This window comes from Podarcis melisellensis (genome assembly GCF_964234715.1).
Source record: "Podarcis melisellensis genome assembly, chromosome: Z".
Lineage (NCBI taxonomy): Eukaryota > Metazoa > Chordata > Lepidosauria > Squamata > Lacertidae > Podarcis > Podarcis melisellensis.
This window is the reverse complement of record NC_138547.1, coordinates 31,374,774-31,399,816: the sequence shown is the minus strand read 5'-3', so window position 1 is coordinate 31,399,816 and position 25,043 is coordinate 31,374,774. Positions and strand designations below refer to the sequence as shown.

Sequence of the window (25,043 nt, the reverse complement as noted above, 5' to 3'; positions counted from 1 at the left end):
CCTCTGTAGGCACTTCCTATTACAGTGGTGCCCCGCAAGACGAACGCCTCGCAAGACGGAAAACCCGCTAGACGAAAGGGTTTTCCGTTTTGGAGGCGCTTCGCAAAACGAATTTCCCTATGGGCTTCCTTCGCAAGACGAAAGCCCATAGGGAAATCTCCGGGACAGCGGGGAAGCGCAGCGCGTCTTCCCCACTGTCCTCGGACCTCCTCCGAAGGCTGGTGGTGGGGCGGAGAGCCCTTCTCCCCACGCCAGCCTTCGGAAGGCTGGCAGCGGGAGGAGGTCTCTCCGCCCCACCGGCAGTCTTCGGAAGGCTGTCCTGAAGACTTGCGGTGAGAGGAGGGTTTTCCTTCCCACCGCCAACATTCAGAATGCTGTTCTGAATGTTGGCGGTGGGCGGGAAAAACCCTCCTCCCACCGCAAGCCCCGGGAACAGAGGAGAAGCGCTGCGCACCGTCCCCTCTGTTCCCGTACCTGTCCGAAGGCTGGCGGTGGGGCGGAGAGACCTCCTCCCCCCCGCCAGGCTTCGGAAGGCTCCTCCGAAGCCTGGCGGGGGGGCGGAGAGACCTCCTCCCGCCGCCAGCCTTCGGAAGGCTGCTCTGAAGGCTGGCGGCGGGAGGAGGTCTCTCCGCCCCACCGCCAGCCTTCGGAAGGCTGTCCTGAAGACCCACGGTGGGAGGAGGGTTTTCCTTCCCACCGCCAACATTCAGAATGCTGTTCCCACCTCCTCCCACCGCAAGCCCTGGGAACAGAGGAGAAGCGCTGTGCGCCTTCCCCTCTGTTCCCGTACCTGTGCTGAAGGCTTGCAGTGGGGAGAAAAGCCCTTCTCCGCACCACCAGCCTGGCAAGCGGTCTCCATAGGAACGCATTAATTGATTTTTAATGCATTCCTATGGGAAACCATGCTTCACAAGACGAAAAAACTTGTGGAACGAATTAATTTCGTCTTGCGAGGCACCACTGTAGATGATGTCAAACCAGCGTACCACACCGTGATGCAGTATGAAAGGACACTTTCTATTATTGACCGATAGAAAGAGATCATCAAATGTTGATTGACATCGTTCTTCCACAGTACTCTGAGGAGATGGAGTCTCTGTTGAGCTTTCTTAACCACCTGGGTTGCATTGATTTTCCAAGTAAGGTCTTCACTGAGATAAACTCCTAGGAATTTAAAGGAGGAGACTCTTTCCACACAGCCCTCGCCGGTGTACAGTGGGACTAGTTCGCCTCTCTTCCTCTGAAAGTTCAACACCATCTCCTTTGTCTTGCTGATATTAAGGTGCAAGTTTTTCCCTAGGCACCATGTAGATATTTTTTGGACCTCCTCTCTATACGCTGATTCGTCTCCACCTGTTATTAAACCCATTATGGTGGTGTCATCTGCAAACTTAATACAGTGGTGCCTCGCAAGACGAAATTAATCCGTTCCGTGAGGCTCTTCGTCTAGCGGTTTTTTCGTCTTGCGAAGCAAGCCCATTGACAGCTTAGCGGATTAGCGCTACAGCTGTCAAGCGGCTTCCAGCGATCAGCTGTTAAGCGGCTTATCAGCGGAACAGCTGATAAGCAGCTTAGCAGCTTAAGAAAAGGGCGAAAAAAGCGAAAAAAAACCGCGGGGGGATGCAAGATTTTTTTCGTCTTGCGAAGCAACCCCATAGGGGAATTCGTTTTGCGAAGCGCCTCCAAAATGGAAAACCCTTTCGTCTAGCGGGTTTTTCGTCTTGCGAGGCGTTCGTCTTGCGGGGCACCACTGTAATTGCAGTAGACGGGTCAGATGATACACAATCGTATGTATACAATGAATACAAGTAAGGACTGGTGTGCCAGTGCTGATTTTTAAGGAATTAGATGTTACATGTCCCATCCTCACTGTTTGTGTCTGATCTATCAGAAAGTCTTTATTAAATTGAGACTGAAGTTGGTGGTGTAGTGCCTTATTTGCCCTAATGGACACACCTCCATTGGTAAAGGATTGAACCTGGAACTTTCTGAATGCATAGCTTTTGCTCTTTCAAGCTCAGTTTCATTTGCCCTGAGAAGCAACCTCTCTCCCTCTCCCTCTGCTATCTCTGGCCCTCATAGCTTCCAAAAATCAATTGTCTCACTTGGTGTGAATTCCTGCTTTCTATTGTCCAGGTAGACCTGCTACGAGAACAGATCATCCATGGGATAAAGACACAAGGAGCCCGGCAGAAGTTCTCCAGCCTCTACATCTCCCAGTTTGAGATATTCTACAGTAGTGATGGAGAGAAATGGAAGTGTTATAAAGGCAATGCCACCAGCTCCAAGATGGTGAGTGCCTTTTCTCCCTCATCTTCCTCTAACCAGAAGGCAGAGAGCAAAGAAAGTGGAAAGGAAGAAGGCACAAAGGAAAGCAAAATTTCACCTTGATTCCCCCCCCCCCCCAATATGCAGACTTTGCCATTGCACATACAATAGCAAACATGTATTTTTTCACTTTGGATTGGAAGTGAAATAGCAGAGATTATTCAGTATGTAGCTCACAGGTTTGTTCAATTTTTGGTGTAAGCTACCTAAAGGGTGGGACACAGGTGGCGCTGTGGGTTAAAGCCTCAGCGCCTAGGACTTGCCGATCGAAAGGTCGGCGGTTCGAATCCCTGCTGCGGGGTGTGCTCCCGCTGCTCGGTCCCAGCGCCTGCCAACCTAGCAGTTCGAAAGCACCTCCAGGTGCAAGTAGATAAATAGGGACCGCTTACCAGCGGGAAGGTAAACAGCGTTTCCGTGTGCAGCTCTGGCTCGCCAGAGCAGCGATGTCACGCTGGCCATGTGACCCGGAAGTGTCTCCGGACAGCGCTGGCCCCTGGCCTCTTAAGTGAGATGGGCGCACAACCCCAGAGTCTGTCAAGACTGGCCCGTACGGGCAGGGGTACCTTTACCTTTACCTAAAGGGTGGTGTTTGTGTTGCTTAGCAACCAGTCAGAATGGCATGAACTTTACTGAGGTATAAGGTGCCCTGATTTGCTGTACAGTGGTGCCTCGCAAGACGAAATTAATTCGTTCCGCAAGTCTCTTCGTCTTGCGAGTTTTTTGTCTTGCGATGCACGGTTTTCCATAGGAATGCACTGAAAATCAATTAATGCGTTCCTATGGAAACCGCCTTCCCCCGACCTCTTCTGGCGGGCGGCATTTTAAAATCGCCCGGGACAGCGGAGGACTTCTCCGCTGTCCGGGGCGATTTAAAAGCCCCTGGGAAGGCAGGCAGGGGGGACAAAGACTTTTGCCCCCCCCTGCCTTCAGAAAAGGTCCAGGACAGGCGCGGACCTCTCCGCAAGCAGCGCACTCCTTGCGGAGAGTTGCAAGCGCGCCCAGGCTTTCCCGCCCCGCCGCCGGGCTTTGGGACATTGTTCCGATGCCGGGCGGCGGGGGGAGGCTTTCTCGCCCCGTCGCCCGGCATCTGGACGATGCCCCGAAGCCGGGCGGCGGGGGGAGGCTTTCTCGCCCCGTCGCCCGGCATCTGGACGATGCCCCGAAGCCGGGCGGTGGGGGGAGGCGTTCCTGCCCGGCCGCCCGGCATCTGGACGATGCCCCGAAGCCGGGCGGTGGGGGGAGGCGTTCCTGCCCGGCCGCCCGGCATCGGGACGATGCCCCGAAGCCGGGCGGTGGGGGGAGGCGTTCCTGCCCGGCCGCCCGGCATCGGGACGATGCCCCGAAGCCGGGCGGCGGGGGGAGGCTTTCCCGCCCCGTCGCCCGGCATCGGGACATGGTTCCGATGCCAGGCGGCGGGGGGAGGCTTTCTCGCCCCGTCGCCCGGCATCAGGACATGGTTCCGATGCCAGGCGGCGGGGGGAGGCTTTCCCGCCCCGTCGCCCGGCATCGGGACGATGCCCCGAAGCCGGGCGGCGGGGGGAGGCGTTCCTGCCCGGCCGCCCGGCATCGGGACGATGCCCCGAAGCCGGGCGGTGGGGGGAGGCGTTCCTGCCCGGCCGCCCGGCATCGGGACGATGCCCCGAAGCCGGGCGGTGGGGGGAGGCGTTCCTGCCCGGCCGCCCGGCATCGGGACGATGCCCCGAAGCCGGGCGGTGGGGGGAGGCGTTCCTGCCCGGCCGCCCGGCATCGGGACGATGCCCCGAAGCCGGGCGGCGGGGGGAGGCTTTCTCGCCCCGTCGCCCGGCATCGGGACATTGTTCCGATGCCAGGCGGCGGGGGGAGGCTTTCTCGCCCCGTCGCCCGGCATCGGGACATGGTTCCGATGCCAGGCGGCGGGGGGAGGCTTTCTCGCCCCGTCGCCCGGCATCGGGACGATGCCCCGAAGCCGGGCGGTGGGGGGAGGCTTTCTTGCCCCGCCGCCCGGCATCGGGACGATGCCCCGAAGCCGGGCGGTGGGGGGAGGCGTTCCTGCCCCGCCGCCCGGCATCGGGACGATGCCCCGATGCCGGGCGGCGGGGGGAGGCTTCAAAAGCCGTCCGGGGGCTTTTAAATCGCCCCGGACAGTCCCGGGGCGATTTAAAAGCCCCCGGTTAGGCAGGCAGGGGGGGCAAAGACTTTTGCCCCCCGCCCGCCTTGGGAAGAGGTCCAGGACCTCTTCCCAAGGCGGGCGGGGGGGGCAAAAGTCTTTGCCCCCCCTGCCTGCCTTCAAAAGCCGTCCGGGATAGCGGGAAGCGCTTCCCTGCTATCCCGGACCACTTTTAAAATGCTGGCGGTGGGGAGCAAAGCCTTTCGCCCCCGCCGGCCTTCCTGGACCTCTTCTGAAGTCCGGAGGGGGGAAAAAGGCTTTGCTCCCCACCGCCAGCATTTAAAAAAAGGTCCCCGAGATTTCCCTATGGGCTTTCGTCTTGCGATGCAAGCCCATAGGGAAAATCGTCTAGCGAAGCGTCGCAAAACCCGAAAAACCCTTTCGTCTTGCGGGTTTTTCGTCTTGCGAGGCATTCGTCTTGCGGGGCACCACTGTATAGTCCTGAGGGATTTCCCTTCTGTATGTTTAGGTGAATGTCCCTCTGTGATGTACAATGCTTGAAATAAGAAAGACAAAACAACTCTGTTTCACCTTTCTCCTCAAATTATATGCAGTTTTACTCCATTTCCTTAGTAAAGTATTATCAGGATTTTTCTCTCTGAACTCCAACTGCCTTATTTAAGCGCCTTTGCTAACATTTAGGACTTTGGAACAATAGAAGCAGAAGCAGAACTTATGCTGTAATCTTTACTTCAATTACTTGGAAGCAAACTTCATTGAATTCAGTGTGTCTTACTTCTGAATAGACATATGCAGGATTGCACTGTCAGAAAGCCTGAAGACAAACAATCAGTAAAAAAAAATACAAGCCCTTTGACCCTGGGAATCTCTACCCAATGCAAAGCATAGAATGATGTGAATGTACATGACCTTCCCAGATTATTACTAAAGTTAAGTACAGGTTCTTATTGATAAGAGAGGGGACCTGGTAGCCCTTCAGGTGTTAGATTCCAACTCCCAGCCAGCATGGTCAATGGTCAGGGATGAAGTGAACTGTTGTCCAGCAACATCTGAAGGGCTGCACATTCACTAGCCCTGCTCTAGTTGATTGCTTAATATTTTATAATTAACAGAAGAATGGATGAGCTGACTTGCAAAGCTTTGAGTTGAGGGTAATGAGTTGTAGTGTTGGTTCAAGGAAAAAACAGGTGTAACAGAAAGGAGAGTTCCTGGATTCCAAAACCCAAGTTTGGGGCAAGTGCTCTTTGGTGAGAGAATCCCAGCAGAGATTTAAAGTCATAAAATGTGCAGCAAAGTAAAGTGCAGAAATTAAAGGCTGCTAGACTTTTAAAATATGCCCTTCAAAGTGAGTTCCAAAATTGTCCCCTTAAAAAAGTTTCTTTCCAAAGTTTCCCTCTTCCTCATCGTAGAAAAAGGCCATATGTTTGGTAAGTTAAAATTGGTTTACTTACAAACTCTCCCAAGATTCATGTGCTTTCCCAAACAGCACTAAGAAAAAAATGCACAGGCAGTAAAACTTGGCTTAGTTACAAAGTAGTGAAAGTTCCTAGATTAGAGGTTAGCCTCCTCACATGCTGAGTTTCTCGTGTAGACTACGGTTACAAAATTGGTTAAGCCTGGCAGGACATCTTACTCTATGGTATTATTCATGCATTAATTAGACTTATGCAACTGCTTATCCCACACTATGTGTGGTGCAATCTAATGTTTACTCAGCAGTCAGTCTCACTGAGGTCAAGTAGACTTACTTCCTAGTAAAAGGATTTAGATGTAGGATTGTCGCCTCATACATTCAAGAAATCACGTGAAGTTGCAGAACTTACTTGTGAGGACTAGTCATATGCCAGAAAGCTATTGAATATTAACTTCTTTATTTTGTTAATGCTTACTCTCCTTTGGGCAGTTTAAAAATGTACAATTTTAGACTGCAGTTTCATAGTCGCTTTTCAGGGAGTAAGCTCTCTTAAGCTGAGCAGAACTTACTTCTGAGAAGACATGTAGAGGGTACTGCAGTTATTGTCATGCACCCAGGTATTTTTAACCTTGCTCAGAGCTTCATGGACTCCACAAGTCACACTTTGTACCAGACAAGTGCAAACATCAGTGGTAATATTATGAAGGATTCAGCATCCTTAGAACCTCAGCTTTAACTTAAATGCAAAGCAAAACACCTCACCAAGTTTGTAGTCCTTAAGACTGTAGTGATAGGCTATGTTTAAATGTGCAGGGAATTCCTAGTGAACTCTCTCAGAAACCTGTGACCAGGAGCAGGGCATCAATGCTTTTTGCCCCTCTCTACAACCAGCAAAATTGGAATAAGTTGGGCCAAACGGGAAATATTCAAGTGTACTGAACAGGCATACTTTTAGAAGGAATTCAGCTTTTCTTAGCAAATAATTTGGATTATCTTTGCATAGAATTTTTTTTTTTTTTAGCACACACCACCTATGTAAGATGCCTCAAAACTAGGTATAGAGAGCAAAAAGGTGAAATATAGAGAGCTGCCTTATACTGAGTCAGAGCATTAGTCCATTTAGCTCAATATTGTCTACACTGCCTGGCAGCTCCTCTCTTGGGGTCTTTCTCAGACATATTTAGCAATGACAGATATTAAGTTGAGGACCTTTTGTAAGAAAAGCTTGTTCTCTGCTGCTGAACTTTGGCCCTTCCCTTGCTCTTCCAGTTAAATTAATATTTTTAAAGGGTGTGTGTTATTGACTTCATGACTTCCTAAAACCTCTCTTTGTTTTTATATGGGAAGCTTGCCTTCAGTGCCAGTGTGGATTCCATGCAGGCTTTGCATAGCCCCTGATCACAACTTCCATTCCCACCTCTGTGTTTTTCTCTCTTTGCCTGCAGATATTCTTTGGGAACGTGGATGCAGCAGGCGTGAGAGACAACAGCTTTAACCCTCCCATTGTAGCCCGCTATATCCGTCTCCACCCGACACACTTCAGCATCCGCAACACATTGCGCATGGAGCTCATCGGATGCGACCTGAACAGTATGGCAGTGAGGCCCCCTCATCCTTCACATTCATAAAATCCATAGGATTGCAGAGGTGGAAGGGACCTTGGAGGTCCTCTATTTCACCCCCCCCTTGCCTACTGAAGAATCTGCCATATAAGATGCAACTCTAGCATCCTTGAGAGATGGCTGTCCAACCTCTGCTTAAATATCTCCAGTGAAGGAGAGCTCACCACCTCCTGAGGTGGTCTGTTCCACTGTTGTACAACTCTTTCCCTTTCTCTTAATGTTTACCTGAAATCTGTTTCTCTTCTGTTTCCACCCATTGGTTTTCCTTCTGTCCTCTGGAGCATCAGAGAACAGGTCTGCTCCATCAGTCATGCCTCCCCTTAATTATTTCTTGTCCAGGGTTAACATGCCCAGCTCTTTCAACCATTCATCATAGGACTTGGTTTCTAACCCACAAGAAGTGTTGTAAATCAACATAAGGTTTCTTACAACCATGTCAGTGCATGGCAAATGGTCAAAGAGCATTTACATCTATCACGGCATATGTAAACTTGAAGGTATGCCAGGGCCACTTCAGGAACTGAGGGCCTCCCTTGGCAGGGTGGGAAGGAGAGTGCTCTTGAGGGCAAGTGAGGGTCATGTTGTTTCTCCACTTTTCTCTCCTAGGCTGCTCTATGCCACTAGGAATGGAAAGCAATGCTATCTCCAATGAGCAGGTCTCAGCTTCTTCCTACATCAGCAATGTGCTTTACACTTGGTCCCCCTTTCTGGCCCGGCTTAACTTGAATGGGAGAGTCAATGCTTGGAGACCAAAGGTAATTTTGTGCATGGGCAGGAAGGATCTAAGGCAGAGCTGGTGAACCTGTGGCTCTCCTGGTGTCATACCAGCTCCAGCCAGCATGGCCAGTGGTCAGGGATGATGGGAGTTGTAGTCCAACAACATCTGGAGGGCCACAGGTTCCTCATTCCTGCTCTAAATTGTTGATCCTGCTCCAGCATTGTATGATTAGCAGGTGAATGGGTGAACTGACTGTTGCAAAGCATTGAGTTGGAGATGGTATGAAGCATTGTGGTGTGAAGCCAGGGGGGTTGGACTTGATGGCCCTTGTGGTCTCTTCCAACTCTATAATTCTATGATTATCTGTGGTGGACTATGTGCAGTGCAGTCCTGTTTAAATCCCACCTCCCGGCTCCTTCCCTTCCCAGCTGTGCTCTGTGCCCTCGAGTGCCTGGAAGGTGTCCCTGAATATGTGTGTGTGTGTGTGTGTGTGTGTGTGTGTGTGTGTGTGTCTGTAGAAACCAGAGGTGGGAGAGGAATTTGATTTGCATGCATTTGAACAAAACCAATCTGATTCACACTCTGTTTTTACTGAAAAACAGCTATCCTTCTAAAGTCACATTTTTCCGAATTTTGTGATGCAGTTCTCCAGCCAATGCATACATAAATGCTTATTTTAGAGGAAAGTTTACCTAAAATTAAATATGATGGCATATCAAAATGTAATATACCGTAATAGGGAAAATTTCTTGCAAAAATGTGTACATTAGCCAAAGTGCATACAAAAGTATATATTGGGAGAAACTGATTTCTAGGGGACATTTCGATTTTTAAAAAATCATAAACTGATGTGAAAACTTGGAGAAGTGAAGACTGGAAATATGGAAATCAAAATGGGCATATTTGCCCATCTCTCAGGGTATATACATAAGGGAGAAGCTGCAACCATAAGCTGTGAAGGGCTTAAAAAAAAACGGTTCCCCATGCTATTTAACATTTATAAGAAGCTGCTAGGAGCTGTCATCAGAAGATTTGGAGTGAGGTGTCACCAATATGTAGATAACACCCAGCTTTGCCTCCCTTTTTGATCTGAATCAGGAGAATCATAGAATCATAGAGTTGGAAGGAATCCAACTGTCATCTTGTCCAACTCCCTGCAATGCAGGAATCTCAACTAAAGCATCCATGACCGGTAGCCAGCCAACCTCTGCTTAAAAACCTCTAATGAAGGAATGTCCACTACCTCTCAAAAGAGTCTGGAGGTGGTTGAGGTATTAGACTAGTACCTGGAGGCAATAATGGACTCCATGTGGGCCAGTAAATTGAAGCTGAAGCCTGAAAAGAAAGAGGTGTTGTGAGTCCTTGAGTCCACGAGGCAGAGGGATGTCCTGCCTTGGAGAGGGCAGCACTCTCCTGGAAGGGGCAGGTCTGTAGCTTGGGGGTGCTCCTGGATTCAACACTGTCACTGGAGGCTCAAGTGACTAGGAATGTATTTTGCCAGCTATGACACCTTTTGGTCAGAAACAAATTTGCTATAGTATTCCATGCTCTGGTTACTTCCCAACTGGATTACTGCATCCTATGTGGGTCTTTCCCTCGAAGATAGCATTCCAAAATGCAGTGGCCAGATTACCGACTGCAGTTCCCTTATAGAACTCATATGACTCCTGTTTTAAAATAACTGAACGGGTTGCTGGTTAATTTTTGGGTCCAATTTTAGGTGCTTACACTCATGTTTAAATAACTTAGGTGGCCAATACTGAAAGACTGCCTCCTTCTCTACAGATCCTCTTTAGTTTTAAACTCGGCAGAGGGGGGCCTCTAGTTAGCTCCACCACCCTCAAAAGGTTCATGGGCTCATGGCCTGGGAGTGGGCCTTCTCTGTGGCAGCTCCCTAATTTCTTGAATTTCTTCCCCACAAAGATGTGTTGTACTTACATTGTACAGTATTTTGTATGCTTGAAGACGCACCACTTTGACACAGGCCTTTCACCCTGCTATCTTTCGTTGGGCAATGCGCTGAAGAGCACTGAAGTTAAAATGGGAAAAACCAGAGAGGTTTAAAGAAGTGTCCCAGGGCAGCCATAACAACAGGCACTTGAAGGCCTCACTGTCTTTTCCGCAGGCTGACAGCTCAGCAGAGTGGCTTCAGGTGAACTTTCGTAAGACCATGCGGGTGACTGGGTTGATGACTCAAGGTGCAAAGTCTGCCTTCACCAAAATGTTTGTGAAGGAATTTTCTCTTTTGAGCAGCCTGGATGGCAAGCACTGGGCCTCTGTCCTACAAGGCGGGAAAGAGAAGGTAAATAAGGCCTACACTTCTGGGGTGTCACTTGTGCTCCTTTATTCCAGCCAGTGACGGCTTCCTTGTTTTTCTCACTTGAATGTTATATGTCTTCCAGGTGGGTAGGTGGCAGGGAGGCAATTTTATTTCCTTGTTTAACTCAAAACTATATGGCACACTAAGCATGCTTTAAAAAAAAAAAAGCATTGTGGAAAATTAAGATGGCTGTCTCTCTAGTGTAAGACAACAATATTTTGGAGACGTTGTGGGTAGTTCCTGGACATCCGAAGTTTTTTAGAAGGAGAAGCCTGGGCAGGTGTCATTAATGGGTGGGTGGTACTGTGGTCTAAACCACTGAGCCTCTTGGGCTTGCCGATCGGAAGGTCGGCGGTTTGAATCTCTGCAACAGGGTGAGCTTCTGTTGCTCTGTCCCAGCTCCTGCCAACCTAGCAGTTCAAAAGCATGCCAATGCAAGTAGATAGGTACCGCTGCGGTGGAAAGGTAAATGGCGTTTCCATGCGCTCTGGTTTCCGTCACGGTGTTCTGTTGCGCCAGAAGCGGTTTAGTCATGCTGGCCACATGACCCGGAAAGCTGTCTGAACAAATGCCAGCTCCCTCAGCATGAAAAGTGAGATGAGCGCCGCAACCCCATAGTCGCCTTTGACTGGACTTAACCATCCAGGGTCCTTTACCTTTCCCTAATGGGTCCCACAAGGGGCCAAGGCCGCTATGTGCCAATAATGACCTGACCCAGCCCCTGTAAACTTACTGTCTTTTTTAAGCAGCTTGAGAGGTTGAAGGAAGAATTAATTATCCCACCCACCTTCTTTTCAGATTTTCCAGGGAAATCAAGATCATTTCAGCCCAGTGGTGAACCTCCTAGACCCTCCGCTATTTGCTCAATATTTGAGGATACACCCTATCCGCTGGAATAACCACATTGCACTGAGGATGGAGTTTTTGGGCTGCGACACCCAGCAGATGGCCTAGCCTGGATGCACCTGCACTTTTGCCAATGCAGCGAACTTTCAGCAGCCCTTGTGCCAGCCACCCACGCCATGCCAGCTGGAACAAGTTTATATCAGTGACATTTGAGCAAAGTGATTTCTGTCACCCATATATTTTTGATAATGTTTTTGTAGCATAAGAAACAAAAATCATAGTAAGGCTCATGCTTCTGCACCGATTACTGGAAACATGTTGTTTCTTGCAATACGTACCTGCATCGTGGTTCTTAGGGCTAAACTAGAGGTAATATTAACTGTGTGTTTGCAATTAATGTGTCTAGTTGTTGTTGTTTTTTAAAGCAGTTGTTTATGAGTGTGGGGCGGGAGATCAGGATTGGATCTGTGGCACACAAGGAGGAGGTAAAATGATGGTTCTCCACGCTGCAGTGCTGCAGCCCTCAAAAAAGAGCTCTTATTCACCCAATGATGAAAGCTTCTTATGATGCCAGTGGCAACTTCTCACCTAGAATGAATGGCAATTCTGAGAGAGTGAGATGTCCCATAATGAGCCTGGTCTTCACTGGGGGCCCCATGGCTGCTTTCAAAAATTTTAAAAACCAGACATATGAATTTCAATCATGTAATCAGTGCCATATTATTTGGTTTGCCTGCTGTAATTCTAATCACAGTTACTTGGAAGTAAGGCCCACAGAACTATGTGCATCCTATTTTGGTCCACATATGCATAGAATTAAGGTGAGTAAAATAAGGAAATATTTTCTAGCATCAGTGTTATGAGAAAAATATAAAAACCCATTAAAATATAAAATGTGAATGAGTCCTAAATAGACAGAAATAGATATAGTCAGTAGAACAGGGATAGCCCCCCACCCAACCCCTGATGCTGTTGTACTTTAATTCATATCAGTCCCAGCTAATGGTCAGGAATGATGGGAGTTGTAGTCCAGCAACATCTGGAGGGCCACGGGTTCTCCACCCCTGAATTAGAATTTGCTACATAAGAATATAAGAAGAGCCCTGCTGGATTATACCAAAGGTCAGTCTAGTCCAGCATCCTGTTTTCCACTGTTGGGCAATCAGGTGTCTCCAATTATTTGCTTAATTCCGTTTCAAACCATCCATCACATGAAGGTGGACAGTTGATAAACCTATCAAGTCACTTCCTTCTTTGTGCTGTATAAGAGCCAATTCCACAATATTAACCATTGTTTTCCATCTGGAGAAGACATACACTTTCAGATCCTTTTGGATGTTGTTACAAAATGTGAGCGTGTCAAGCATTTTTATGCCTTTCTGTTTTCAGATTTCTACCTGCGCGTATCTGTAGTCAGAGAACAGTGCCTCATGATTAAAGACCACTTGTCTTGTTAAGATCTGTACTTTCTCCTCTTGTTTTCCTCCCTTGACTGATTCCTGAGCTTTCCCAGCATTAAAAGCCCTAGCTGCAAGCACAGTCAGCATTAATAGCAGGTAATAATTAATTAGTGAGGGAGGCCTCCTTCTGCAGTTTATAGTTATTTTCTATAAACTCCTGGGATCTCAAATAACTGGAGAGGCAAAACATGTTTGATTTATTTGATTTTTTTTCTTGATTTGCACACCACCTTTCAAAAGACCTGTGTCCCACGTTGTTTGTTGTACTAGCAAAAAAAGCAGTCAGAAAAGGAACAACATTGGTCATATACACACACACCAGTCATTTAAAGCACATGGTTTCCCACAAAGTAGTTTGCCCCCTGGGAATTGTAGTTTGTTCAGGGTGCTGGGAATTCTAGCTCCATGAGGGGGCAAACCACAGTTCCCATGATTCTTTGCTATAACTGTATGGTGTGGATGTGACCATCAAGTCCACCTGCATAAAAAGTTTTAAAAGAGAATCTAAGAGCTGGCATAGTGGCGATAAGGCTTAAGCCTAAGATGGTTTTTGCAGCATGTGTAAAAGGTGGCTTGACAGATTTCCCTAGGAGGGAGTTCTACAACCATGGTGCCAGCACTGAAAAGGCCCTGCCCTTGTTACCAGCCAATCAGATTGTAACAGGTCATAGGGCAGAGAATAGGGCCTCTGACGTTGACTTTAGGGCCACAGTACTATCATTAGGACACAAGTGGTCCTTGGGCATATGAGAAGGAACAGCAGACTGTGGCAAGAGGGATACTTTGCATCCATAACAGCTGGTTTTCTGAGTGCCAAAGCCCCCGCTGGAGCCTTGGCTGCTACCTGGTGAAACAGCTGACTGTACAACGCTCCATAATGGAACAGGGCAGAGGCTGCCAATCATTTGTCAATGCTATCCTAGCTGCTACAAAATTAAAGATAATGACATTTTTTAAAGAACATGACTCTTACTTTCCAACAAGTAAATTAAGTACACCGAGATAGGTTAGCTAAGAGTGAGTGACCCAAGGCCCCGTAGTGAATTTTCTGCCTGAGCCCAGGGTTCCCTAGACACAGCCCAACACTATTTATTTATTGTGAATTGTTTTAGTGGGTGTATTTAATGTAAGCTGCTTCTGAGAGCCATTATAGCTAAAAGACAATTTTATTAATATAGTGACTCAATAAATAAGGCCACAGAACTGCTCCTACTTTCCTGGGAGTTAGTCCCATCAAACTTTGCAAAATACCTGAAGGATTTGGGGGGGGGGCACATGCCCATGACATAAATTTGAATAAAAGTTGTGTGTATTAATTTCCACACCTGGATGTGGGAAATTAAGACTGGGTGTGGCTGTGCTCTTGCCATCACTGTTTATTAGAGTGAGCCTAACTTCCCTATAAAGCAAAGTAAACTCGGGGGGTGTAAAGAAAGGAGGGAAACAGGGGTGCCAACTTAAATAAAATATTGTGGGTACCCAGGTAAGCCCCGCCCCACATAATTGGTCACATGACACAGTGCATGCATACTATTTGAATGGGAATGCCCATCAACTTTGTGTCCATCAAATATTTTATTGTGGGGGACGAAGCCTCTATGGCCCCTGGGAGAGAAAGCTGCAGTAGATCTGAGATCCATTGGAAAAGACCCAGGGCTCAGGTGCTCTGGACTACCCCTAAAAGTACCCATGTTTCTAAGTGGACATTTATAGGATTGTGTTGTACATCTTCCCAGGAATGTTGCTGTTAAAGATACAGGAGTGCCTTTCGAGGTCATGCACCAGTATTCCCATATAGTTGAGAGCTGTGATGTCATAAAGGTTGTCTGGTTCCGTGTGGATATTGTGGAAATCAGGCAGGGCTTCTGCAAGGCTGGACACTGGTTGTGGGTTTTTCCACTGGCATCTGCATCACGGTATGTTGAGCATAGTACTAAAAACATGGGTTTACTTATGTGCCTTTTAACCAGGGCTGACTCTGCTATATCTGATAATGTAGGTGTCAGCTCAGTGCCCAGCACTTATTACAAAATCAATAGCATATTAAAGGTGGTTTTAAAGCCGCTATTGGTAGCCCCAAGAGCTGTGCGTGGAATCTGTGATTGTGACTGTACAAGTGTAAAATCAGTGTGCATCTTAGTGTGTGCATATATGTGTATTGTGATGAGCTGGGCTTTTTTAAAAAGGGGGGGAGGGGAAGCGATAGATTGCAAAACACCTCCAAGGTAATGTAACTGGACAGGTTCCAAGGCATGCCCAAATGTTCCAAGGCCAAATACTGCTTCAAATCAAGCCTGTCTCAGGAGGAACAAATTGCATTCTGCACCACTGAGCGATTAATGGGGTGTGAAGTGCCTGCCTCTATGACAAATGATGTATCTGCAGCACTATCTGCTCAGTAAAATAAGGGCAATGGAAAGACAATGGAAAGGAAATTGTTGATTGCCTGTGAGCTGCTCTGGATTAAAGGAACATTGCCCTGTCAAACCATGGATACGTTCTGATTTCTGGGTGAGCAGGTTTTTCTTAATACCACACAGCAACAGGCTTATAAATGTGCAGAAATACTTTAAAAGGAAATTATTTGCTGGTGTTTAAAGCTTGCCAGATTGGGAGGAGAAAATATTTATTTTTTAAAATAGTGGTTAGTATCTCCACCTGTCACATGGGAGCCTCAGGTTCTTTTAAGGACTGAATAGCTCAGTTGGTTAGAGCATAGTGCTGATAATACCAAGGTTGCAGGTTTGATCCCCATATGGGACAGCTTCATATTCTTGCATAGAATATTATTGTATGATTCATATCATAAAGATATCAGGATGGTGTACAACAATACAACACGAGACACCATTATAAACGCTGCAAATAATCACAAAAAGTGATTTTTGCAGAGGCCTGTCAGCATGCAAAGATGCGTGGAAGTCAAGAGAATGTTCCTGGGGAAGCCCAGGTAGATGGACGGGGTATAAATAAATTATTATTATTATTATTATTATTATTATTATTATTATTAGCCCAATAATCCAAATATGCCTCAGCTTTTGTAGCTGGAGTCAGTCAGCACTCTACTTTCCCAGGCCACATGGGGAAAGGCCAACAAGGCAGGGTGCAGATCTTCCAGGGCTCACAGCCAAGATGGTCTCATTTAAAACAACACAGATAAAAATTAAAAACGATTTAAAAGAGGAGCCTTCTTTGCTAAGCAGCAGCCGCAGTCCTTGTGAAGCCTGTCAAGGCCCACCCCAAGCCAGGGGCAGAGCCCTTCAGGCCCTTGGCAGACAGACCTTTAGGAGACATCTGAAAGCAGCTCTGTATAGGGAAGCTTTTTAAGGTTTGATGTTTTACTATGTTTTTATATGTGCTGGAAGCTGCCCATTTTTTTAAAAAAAACACCACTTCCCTATACAGTGGTACCTCGGGTAAAGTACTTAATTCGTTCTGGATGTCCATACTTAACCTGAAACTGTTCTTAACCTGAAGCACCACTTTAGCTAATGTGGCCTCCTGCTGCTGCTGCGCCACGCCGCCAGAGCACGATTTCTGTTCCCATCCTGAGGTAAAGTTCTTAACCTGAGGTACTATTTCTGGGTTAGCGGAGTCTGTAACCTGAAGCATATGTAACCTGAAGTGTATGTAACCCGAGGTACCACTGTACAGGATTGCCTTCAGACAGCTTGGGAGTCGAATAACTCCATAACCTCCAAAATTTCTACAATGAAAATAGGGACATCCTAAGGAAAAGCGGGATTTTCCAGGATCCAATCAGAAACAGGGACGGCTTCTCTAAATCAGGGACACTTGGAGGGTCTGTCTTCCTAATGTTTAGTAGGAGCCTCCTTTCTTGTAACTTGAATCTATTGATTGGAGTCCTACCCTCTAGAAGAGCAGGAGAGAATCTGGCTATGTCTACCATGTGGCAGTTGCTGCATCTTATCATTTGTCCTTTCCCTCATCTCCTCCTACCTTCCATGCTTGTGTTTTTTAGATTCTTCTGGCCTCAAAAGACGGGGGTTTGCTCAGCCAAGACGGCTGTATGTGTGTTTATGTTTTGTGTGTACAGTCCAGAGAAATCACTAGGCTTGACAGAATCCCTGCAGTCTGTGAAAGCCATGGATTTGACACGGCACAAAATAGTGCATGCCCACATGCTGTGCCTGGCAGTTTGTACCTCCTGCATCCAGGGCATCTACTCCCCTCCAAGGATTTCCCGTGCATTTGTCACTCTCAATGGGTTTAGAAGGCACACCATTTCAAGACAAATCAGGAGGCCTCCTCTGTCTCTGCAGCCGAACACAAAGAAATTGGATCTGGGCCTTGAAATTCATCGTAAGTTTTTAAATTTTATTTGAAAAACAGCCACATGATCATTAGTGAGAAAATTGCATAGTTGTCTTATTATTTGTTCATTGTTTATTAATTTAGATGCTGCTTTCATGCCCAAATGACTTCCAAGTGGTTTACAGGTATAAACCACAGAACCGTAGGCTTTATACTGATGGGATGTGGGTGGCACTGTAGTCTAAACCACTGAGCCTCTTGGGCTTGCCAGTCAGAAGGTTGGCGGTTTGAATCTCCGCAACGGGGTGAGCTCCTGTTGCTCTGTCCCAGCTCCTGCCAACCTAGCAGTTTGAAAGCATGCCAGTGCAAGTGGATAAATAGATACCTCTGTGGCGGGAGGTAGATGGCGTTTCCATGCACTCTGGCTTCCGTCACAGTGTTCTGTTGCACCAGAAGTGGTTTAGTCATGCTGGCCACGTGATCTATGGACAAACGCCGGCTCCCTTGGCCTGAAAGCGAGATGAGCGCCGCAACCTCATAGTCGCCTTTGACTGCACTAACCGTCCAAGGGTCCTTTACCTTTACCTTTTATACTGAGTCAGACCCATTGGCCCATCTAGCTCAGTATTTTCTATAGAAGCAGCCTAAAGTTTACCCGCATCCGTTATGTGAGTGATCACATACATCACGCTGAACCCAGAAGTGACTCAGAGACATCATAAAGATGTCATGGAAACATCACCGGAAAGGCAGAACGCGGGCAGATTGGGGTGCTTGCAGGCTTTTCAATGTGTTTCAATTATCTGCAATTTCACTGACTGTAGCACTGTTCTTCAACCTCAGGTGCAACTCCCACCTTACCTGACCACTGGCTAAGACCACGGGAAGTTGTAATGCAATAATATACAGGCACCTAAGTTTGAAGAACACTGGTCTATACTGACTGGTAGTTGTTCTCCAGGGTTTTAGGCAAGGAACATTCACAGCTCTACCTGGCGGTGCGGGGATCAAACCTTCTTCATGCCAACTTGAAACCTTCGTGCAAAGCAAATACTTTGCCACTAAGCTATGGTCGTTCTCCAGTTTAGATTTTATAAATCAGTTGAAAAGGCAACACATCATTAAAATACAAAATAAAGCACTGAAAACAAAATGTGCCTCAAAGCAAGCCAATTAAACAGCATAACTATTAAGAGAGGAGGTAAAACAATTAGACCAGGAAGTTTTGCAAGGTGTCAGTGGAGAACCTTTGACTCCAGATGCTGCTGGACTCCACAGCTTGGATCAGCCCTAGCCAGAGTGTGCAATTGTCCAGGATGATGGGCAGTGTAGTCCAGCAGTGTAGTCTGCAGGTTCCCCACCCCCGTAAAGAAATCTAGTTCCAGTGTGCTATTATTAGGCACACAGCCAGCCCAGGACATTTTGCTGCCCTAAGCAAAACTGAAAATGCCTCTGCCCATCCACTCACCTGCTGCCACACACCCACACAGAGCTGCTTACTTGCACTCCACCTGAGGCAACTCAAGGAGGCAGGTGGTGGTGGCGGCAAACAGGCAGAGGGTAGGTCCACCATTGACAGGTGGGATCTACTGCCTGAGGCCGGTCAGCTCTGTCTTAGGGTTCCATATTGGTCAAGAACGTGCAAAGAATATGAGCTCAGAATTAAAGCCTACACTTTATATAAATACATCTGAAGGCTCAGCAAATGAGATCAAGGATCTCAGGCACTGCTTCTGCGAAAAAACCTTTGCCTCCTTGAGATGCTGATACTAATAAGGGGTCAAAGTTCTTCCAGACTTTGACTTTCATACTGAAAAAACACACCATGAAATTTATTTTTAGTTTGTCAGTTGGAACCACTCAGTGAGCTTTGATCCCCTGGCTGTTCCAAGCTTAGGTTGGCCAAAATTCTTCCTGAGTGTAATTGATTTAAACTATCTTTCACGTTTTTACCTTTGTTTTCTTGTGTTTGTTTATTTATTCTGTCCACTGCCACAATATATTTTATGGTGGGCAGTTTATACTGTTTTTAAAAAAATACAAAAACTAAAAAATAAAAGCCCCAGAAACAAGAGGCTGTCCAGAATTCTGCAATCACAAGTGATGTATTTGTGTCTTTCCCTAGTCAGCAGCTATCTTCAGTCAATAATACAAGCGTAGCCAACATGGTGCATTCCAAATGCTGTCGGACTACAACTCCCCAAACCCCCATCAATTGGCCTCACTGACTGGGACGATGGGAACTGGGATCCCAACAAAGATGTGAAGGGCACCACGGCTGCCTCTGAATTAATACATCTCTCTGAGGAAAATGTATAATTAGGAACATACACAACCCATCCCCTGGTGCTGCTATGATACTTCTGCTACTAAGCTCCTTTTGCCTGTTCTAGAGAAAAAAACCACCACAACAATGGTTTGAATCCAGAGAAGAGCTAGTGGAACTCTGCTTGTGCAATGTGCACTTATTTTGCTTTGTGCCAGGCCAAAAGCTACTCCTATGGGTTGAGAAACCTCTGGAAAAGAATGGAATGGGGCATGGAGAGTGGAGCAGGGCAAGGAAATCTGAAGAATTTGGGTTAAAGAATTTGTTAAAAATCAAGCAAACAAACATCTATTGTTTTCAGTAAACAGTATACCATAACCAAAAAGTAACAAACAGACCACCAAGAAGAAGAAAAGAACAGAACAAAACAACAACACCATGTTAGATCACTCATAGAGCTTTTGTATCAGAATTCATCATAAGTTTTTTTTAAAAAAAACTGAATTTGATAGAATCACCTACAAATTTTTTATTTTATATACTTTTCAGATATATACATTTCACTGATTTTACAATCATTTCGACATTTTAAAACTTGACTTCCTTCCCCCTCTTTCTGTGGTTCCTTAAATTTATTTTTAATATCTTCTGCATATCCAAATTAACTTAACTTTACTTATCTTCTTTATATATATATACACTCTTATGTAGCTGCAGGTTGTTACAATAATCCTGCCAGTGTTTTTATCTGTTTTCAATTTATCTGCAAATATTTGATAAACCATTTCCATTCTTTTATAAAAAAAATTGTTATCTTGATTTATTATTATTCCGGTAAGTTTCACCATTTCTCCATATTCCATAAGTTTTTGTATCCATATTCTTTGCTGGGACTTCTTCTTCTTTCCATTTTTGGGCAAGTAACATTCTTGCTGCTGCTGTATACATGAATAAATTTCTATAAAATTTAGGTAGAAAGGCTCTAGAATCACCTAGAGATGCAAACAGAATCAAATTTCCTTCCCAGCTAGCTCTGGAGCATGAGTTCTTCAGGTGAGTTCTTCCAGCCACCCAAAGTGGTCACACAGGTGGAGCATGAGTTCTTCAGGTGAGTTCTTCCAGCCACCCAAAGTGGTCACACAGGGAGCCACTGAGACCTGTGTCTGCTCACATTGTCAGTTTTATTTTTTGTGCCTTCACTGTCTCCTCCGCAGGTGTTCGCCGGTCCTGGCTGTCAGATTACCTGGATGATGTCTGGACTCATGTCTTCCACTCTTTTCCAAGATCGGCTCTGTACGCCTTCCCGGCTGCTTTGGGGATCCTGTTCCTTCTCTGCTGTGCCACGTAAGTGTTATGGCAAGGGATTTATTTCACCTCCCAATGTCTGAACTAAGGCAGGGATGAGGGCCTTGTAGACCCTCCAGCCATTGCTGGATTACTACTCTCTGATCAGATGGGGCTGCTGGGAATTGGGAGTCCAGTTCAGTCCAGTTCCCTGAGCGGTTTAGCAGCCAATCCCTCTTCCCAGGAAATTCTGCGAATTGTAGCTCTATGAAAGGAATAGGGACCAATTCACAGCATCCTTAATAAACTACAGCTCCCATAATTCTTTTTTTTAGGGGTGGAAGGAAACTATGATTGTATAAAGTGGTATAATATTTATTTAAATGTAAGTGCAGATGGGCCTGAGATATGAAACTTGTTTTCCTCTGAATGACCTGCAGTAACTTTGTCCAAAGGTTGCCCTGGCTTGAACTTCCTCAATTAGACTGTCTTCTTGCGCAATTCTGTCAGATGTCTGTAGTCAGAGGCAACCAGTCAATGCTGCCTTTCTGGTAACCAGCTTTAAATAGCACTCACCTTCAGAGAGAGGGTGGCTCACAGAGGCAGATGGTGGTGGGGAATATTGAAATATAACTGAAAAAGACCCTAAGGTGGTAGTGAGGCAAAAACACAGGAGACCCACTGCCAGTCAGTGCTCAGTATATGGTCTGGCTCCGTATAAGGAAGCTCCCTGTGTTCTTAGGAAATATTTTCTCAGCCTTTATGTACTCTACCTATCCTTGCACTCAGAGGGTCTCCTGCAGATATCATCACATCAAATGATCTGCCCATGCAATGTAGAAATTAGGCTTTTACTGTAATGTGGTGTTCCCTACCCTTTAGAACTTTTCCCTAGTCCATTGGAGTTGGGCCCCATTTCTATTATATTTTTGGTACCTTGTGAAGACTTTACTTTTTCAATGAGCTCTCTAAGTGCAGATTGTTGTTGTCATGATCCTTACGTTTATTACCCTGCCTTCACCAGCAGGTCCCAATTTAATATTCAGAAATGAAAATCAGTTTCAACAAATTAGTTTCAGGAATAGGCAGTGCTTTTCTCTCCCTCAGGGGGTACTCAGGGGTATGTTGGAGAAAAGTGTGGCATGTACTGTAACAACTTCACGGTGAGTACCGGCACCTATTTTTCTAGAGAAAAAGCACTGGGAATAGGGTTGTAATTGATTGGATTTGAAACTTGAACACACACACAATTTTTTAAAATTTTTCTTTATTTTTACTGTTAACCACTTCAGGGTATTAAATTGGATACATAGAGTATGTGAAACATTAAAAAAAAAGAAATTAAAATCAGCAAAAGGCTTTTGTTTTCTCAGAGTACAAGGGAGGGGGTCTTATTTTGCTTTTATCTGAATAGCGCTGGGGGATGCCGTGAACACAGTGAATTTTGATTCCAGTAAGGCTTCTGACAAAGTCCCCCATGATATTGTATTCTTGCGAGGAAGCTGGTAAAATGTGGGTTAAATGAGGTAATTATAAGGTGGATTTGTACCTGGTTGACCGACAGAGCCTAAAGAGTGCTTGCTAATTGCTCCTCGTCAGGGTTCTGTCCTGGGCCCATAGTTGTTCAACGTCTTTATAAATGGCTTAAGTGAAGGAATTGAGGGGGTACTGCTCATTCAATTTGCAGATGACACAAAACCGGGAGGGGTAGGAAATACTGCAGAAGAAATAATTAGGGTTCAAGATGACCTTGACAGATTGAAGAACCAGGCCCCAACTTACTAAATGAATTTCAGTATGGAGAAATGCAAGGTTCTGCATTTAAGCAGGAAAAAACGAGCAGCACCAGTATAAGATGGGGGACAGCTGCATTCTAAGTTCTGCCAGTTTTCAGTACTGTGTGCAGGGCCAGATTTAGGTTTGATGAGGCCCTAAGCTACTGAAGGTAATGGGGCCCTTTATATGTCCAGCTGTCCTTTGTCAACAAATTGTCACTGTTTTTTTGTGTTGAATATAGTGATACCTTGGGTTACAGATGCTTCAGGTTACAGACGCTTCAGGTTAAAGACTCCGCTAACTGAGAAATAGTACCTTGGATTAAGAACTTTGCTTCAGGATGAGAACAGAAATCGTGCGGCGGGGTGGCGGCGGGGGTGGGAGGCCCCATTAGCTAAAGTGGTACCTCAGGTTGAGAACAGTTTCAAGTTAAGGACGGACCTCTAGAATGAATTAAGTTCTTAACCCAATGTACCACTGTATATGCTATATGGTAATTTATGGACCTAATAGGTATCTGTAGCCAATTGCACATAACAAAATATGTATTTTATCAAAGTATATGTTGAACTTATCTTATATTTTGGAAATGTACATCCAGGTTTTTTCCCCTTTCATTTTTTTGGGGTGCCCCAAGAGAGTGGGGCCCTTAGCTATAGCTTGTTTAACTTATACATAAATCCGGCACTGACAGTGTGGTTTGGAAGGAGTTGGTAAAATAAAGAACACTGCCTTCACTCTTCTGTGTATTTCCACAATTCTGGGGGTTCCTGCTTTTTCTTAGGCAATCAGTTTCTATTCTTTTTATAGTCCATTTACGCATACACAAATGCATTTTTCATCAGTGTGGCCTTTTGTGTGTGTTTTCCAGAGTCCTTATGGATTAAGGAGGTGCTGCCGGAGGCGATCAGCATATTTCAGCCATCCATTTGAATATCTTTGTGATCCTTCACCAGGTTTGAAAACTCAGCCCCATCACTAATCTCAGCAAAATCCTGGATGGTCACATTACCTGATCTGATTATTCAGAGGGGGGTGGGGGTGGGAAACCAAACAAACTACTGTTGTTACTCCTTTTGAATAAATGTTGTCATTTCACATGCAGCAATGCTTGCATAAACTGTGGTTGTTAGGCTGATCACAAAGGGTAAGAAATCAGGAAATCAGGTCATCAATATACGGTATATGTTTTGTATGCATATTTTGAAAAGGACTGGGACTTTAGAATGCTGTTGTGACTGTTCCTGTTAATCTCCTCATACATATGGAATAGCTGCATATTCCCACATTGCAAGGGGTTGGCCTTGATGATCCTCAGGGTCTCTTCCAACTCTACAATTCTGTGATTCATACTAATTATGGCAATTGTTGCATGGTTATCAGGAGAGGCTTTTGGGGCAGAAACCAAGCCCCTACTTAGGGGGATGAGGAGGATCTCAAATGGCTGTCTACTGCATTTTGAAGTAAGGGAAGTAATGCACATTGCCATCTAAAAATACATTCCCATAAGAACAATAAGCCTAGTAATTAATATCACCTAACTGCACCACCACTGGGCATTTGAGGCCCAGCCAAAACCCCAAGAGTACCTGGCAAACAGGAAGCTGCGTGGCTCTCCCGTTACCTGCTGTATCACAACTGTCGCAGTTGCAACAGCTCCCAGGTGTGGAGAAAGTGGTTTCACAGGCTTGCAGTTCCTTGCTGGGGGCTGTTGTACTCTGTGCAAAATATACCAACTGTACACCAATTTGGGCTTGTTATGCATGCTTATTACACTGCTTTTGGGGTGGAGGAAGATTAATACATGGAAATGGTGAATGAAAAAGGATCAAGTTTTCCATTTCAGGATTATGAAAGCATGCATACTTTTCTATAGCTTAAAAAGATGGAAGTTTCCCCATGGATCGAAAACTATTTTTTTCTGCAGCGCAGCTTTTACAAATGAACTATGGAATGATGGAAATGAACTACAAAATGAACAACAACAAGAAGAAGAGAGCCTTGGGGGTCCCTCAAGACTAAACTAATTTATTATAGAATAAATTTTGGGGGACTAGAGCCCTCTTCATCACATGCAGGAAGGATAATCCATGCAGGGTGCTGGTCAGCCAGTTTACACATGTAAGCTGATAAAGATCCATTGTCCCTATTTAATCCACAAGTGATAGTGTTAAATCTCTTTAATTATAATTCAGCAGTTTTACATTTCAGTTTCCCTTTGTTTCAATAAGGTCATTATACCAAATAAGGATATTATACCAAAAGCAAGCTGGGGAACATTTCAACATTTCCTTGGGAAAAGGGCCCTGTTCCCACAGGCATACAATACTTAGCACCTGATAACAGTCCAACATCAAGTGATGACTTGCACAAGCTGGAAGGTTCACAGCACACAAAAGTTCTTTACACAGTGCATAGTTAAACTATGGGATTCATTCCCACAAGAGGTTGCAATGCTACCAACTTGGATGACTTTAAAAGATATTAGGCAGATTTATGGACCAGCCAATGACTACTAAAACTGGTGACTATGTTCTTCCCTCCACAGTTGGAGGCAGTAGGTCTTGGAATATTGAGTGCTAATGCACTCAGTTTCTCCTTGCAGCCCCGCTGAATTAAATGGG

The 25,043-nt window shown here is 45.9% G+C and overlaps 2 protein-coding genes across 6 annotated transcripts in view; both read left to right on the top strand.

Annotated features, from left to right (window-relative positions):
- The window catches only part of F8 (coagulation factor VIII), an 82,604-nt gene extending 69,792 nt beyond the window's left edge, over window positions 1–12,812 (top strand). For all 5 annotated transcript variants that reach the window (XM_081897294.1, XM_081897293.1, XM_081897296.1 and 2 more), the window contains 5 exons: window positions 2,137–2,292; window positions 7,295–7,439; window positions 8,078–8,226; window positions 10,315–10,491; window positions 11,308–12,812. In XM_081897294.1, the coding sequence (XP_081753420.1) occupies window positions 2,137–2,292; window positions 7,295–7,439; window positions 8,078–8,226; window positions 10,315–10,491; window positions 11,308–11,463 (783 nt within the window). In that variant the 3' untranslated portion in view covers window positions 11,464–12,812. The remainder of the gene's footprint in view (window positions 1–2,136; window positions 2,293–7,294; window positions 7,440–8,077; window positions 8,227–10,314; window positions 10,492–11,307) is intronic.
- A 1,651-nt stretch (window positions 12,813–14,463) lies between these two features.
- On the top strand, window positions 14,464–23,523 carry LOC309362031 (uncharacterized protein). Its single transcript, XM_081897516.1, has 4 exons — window positions 14,464–14,731; window positions 16,801–17,141; window positions 20,574–20,703; window positions 23,291–23,523. Exons 1-4 carry the CDS (start codon window positions 14,592–14,594, stop codon window positions 23,304–23,306), a joined length of 627 nt encoding a protein of 208 aa, XP_081753642.1. The 5' UTR covers window positions 14,464–14,591; the 3' UTR covers window positions 23,307–23,523.
- The last annotated feature ends 1,520 nt before the right edge of the window (window positions 23,524–25,043 follow it).

What these genes read in the sequence shown, in the direction of transcription:
- LOC309362031 (XM_081897516.1), top strand. Translation starts at nt 14,592, where the DNA reads ATGCACCAGTATTCCCATATAGTTGAGAGCTGTGATGTCATAAAGGTT. An exon ending in CCACTGGCATCTGCATCACG is followed by an intron (nt 14,732 to 16,800) that starts GTATGTTGAGCA and finishes TGTGTTTTTTAG; the next exon opens with ATTCTTCTGGCCTCAAAAGA. An exon ending in TCTGGGCCTTGAAATTCATC is followed by an intron (nt 17,142 to 20,573) that starts GTAAGTTTTTAA and finishes TCTCCTCCGCAG; the next exon opens with GTGTTCGCCGGTCCTGGCTG.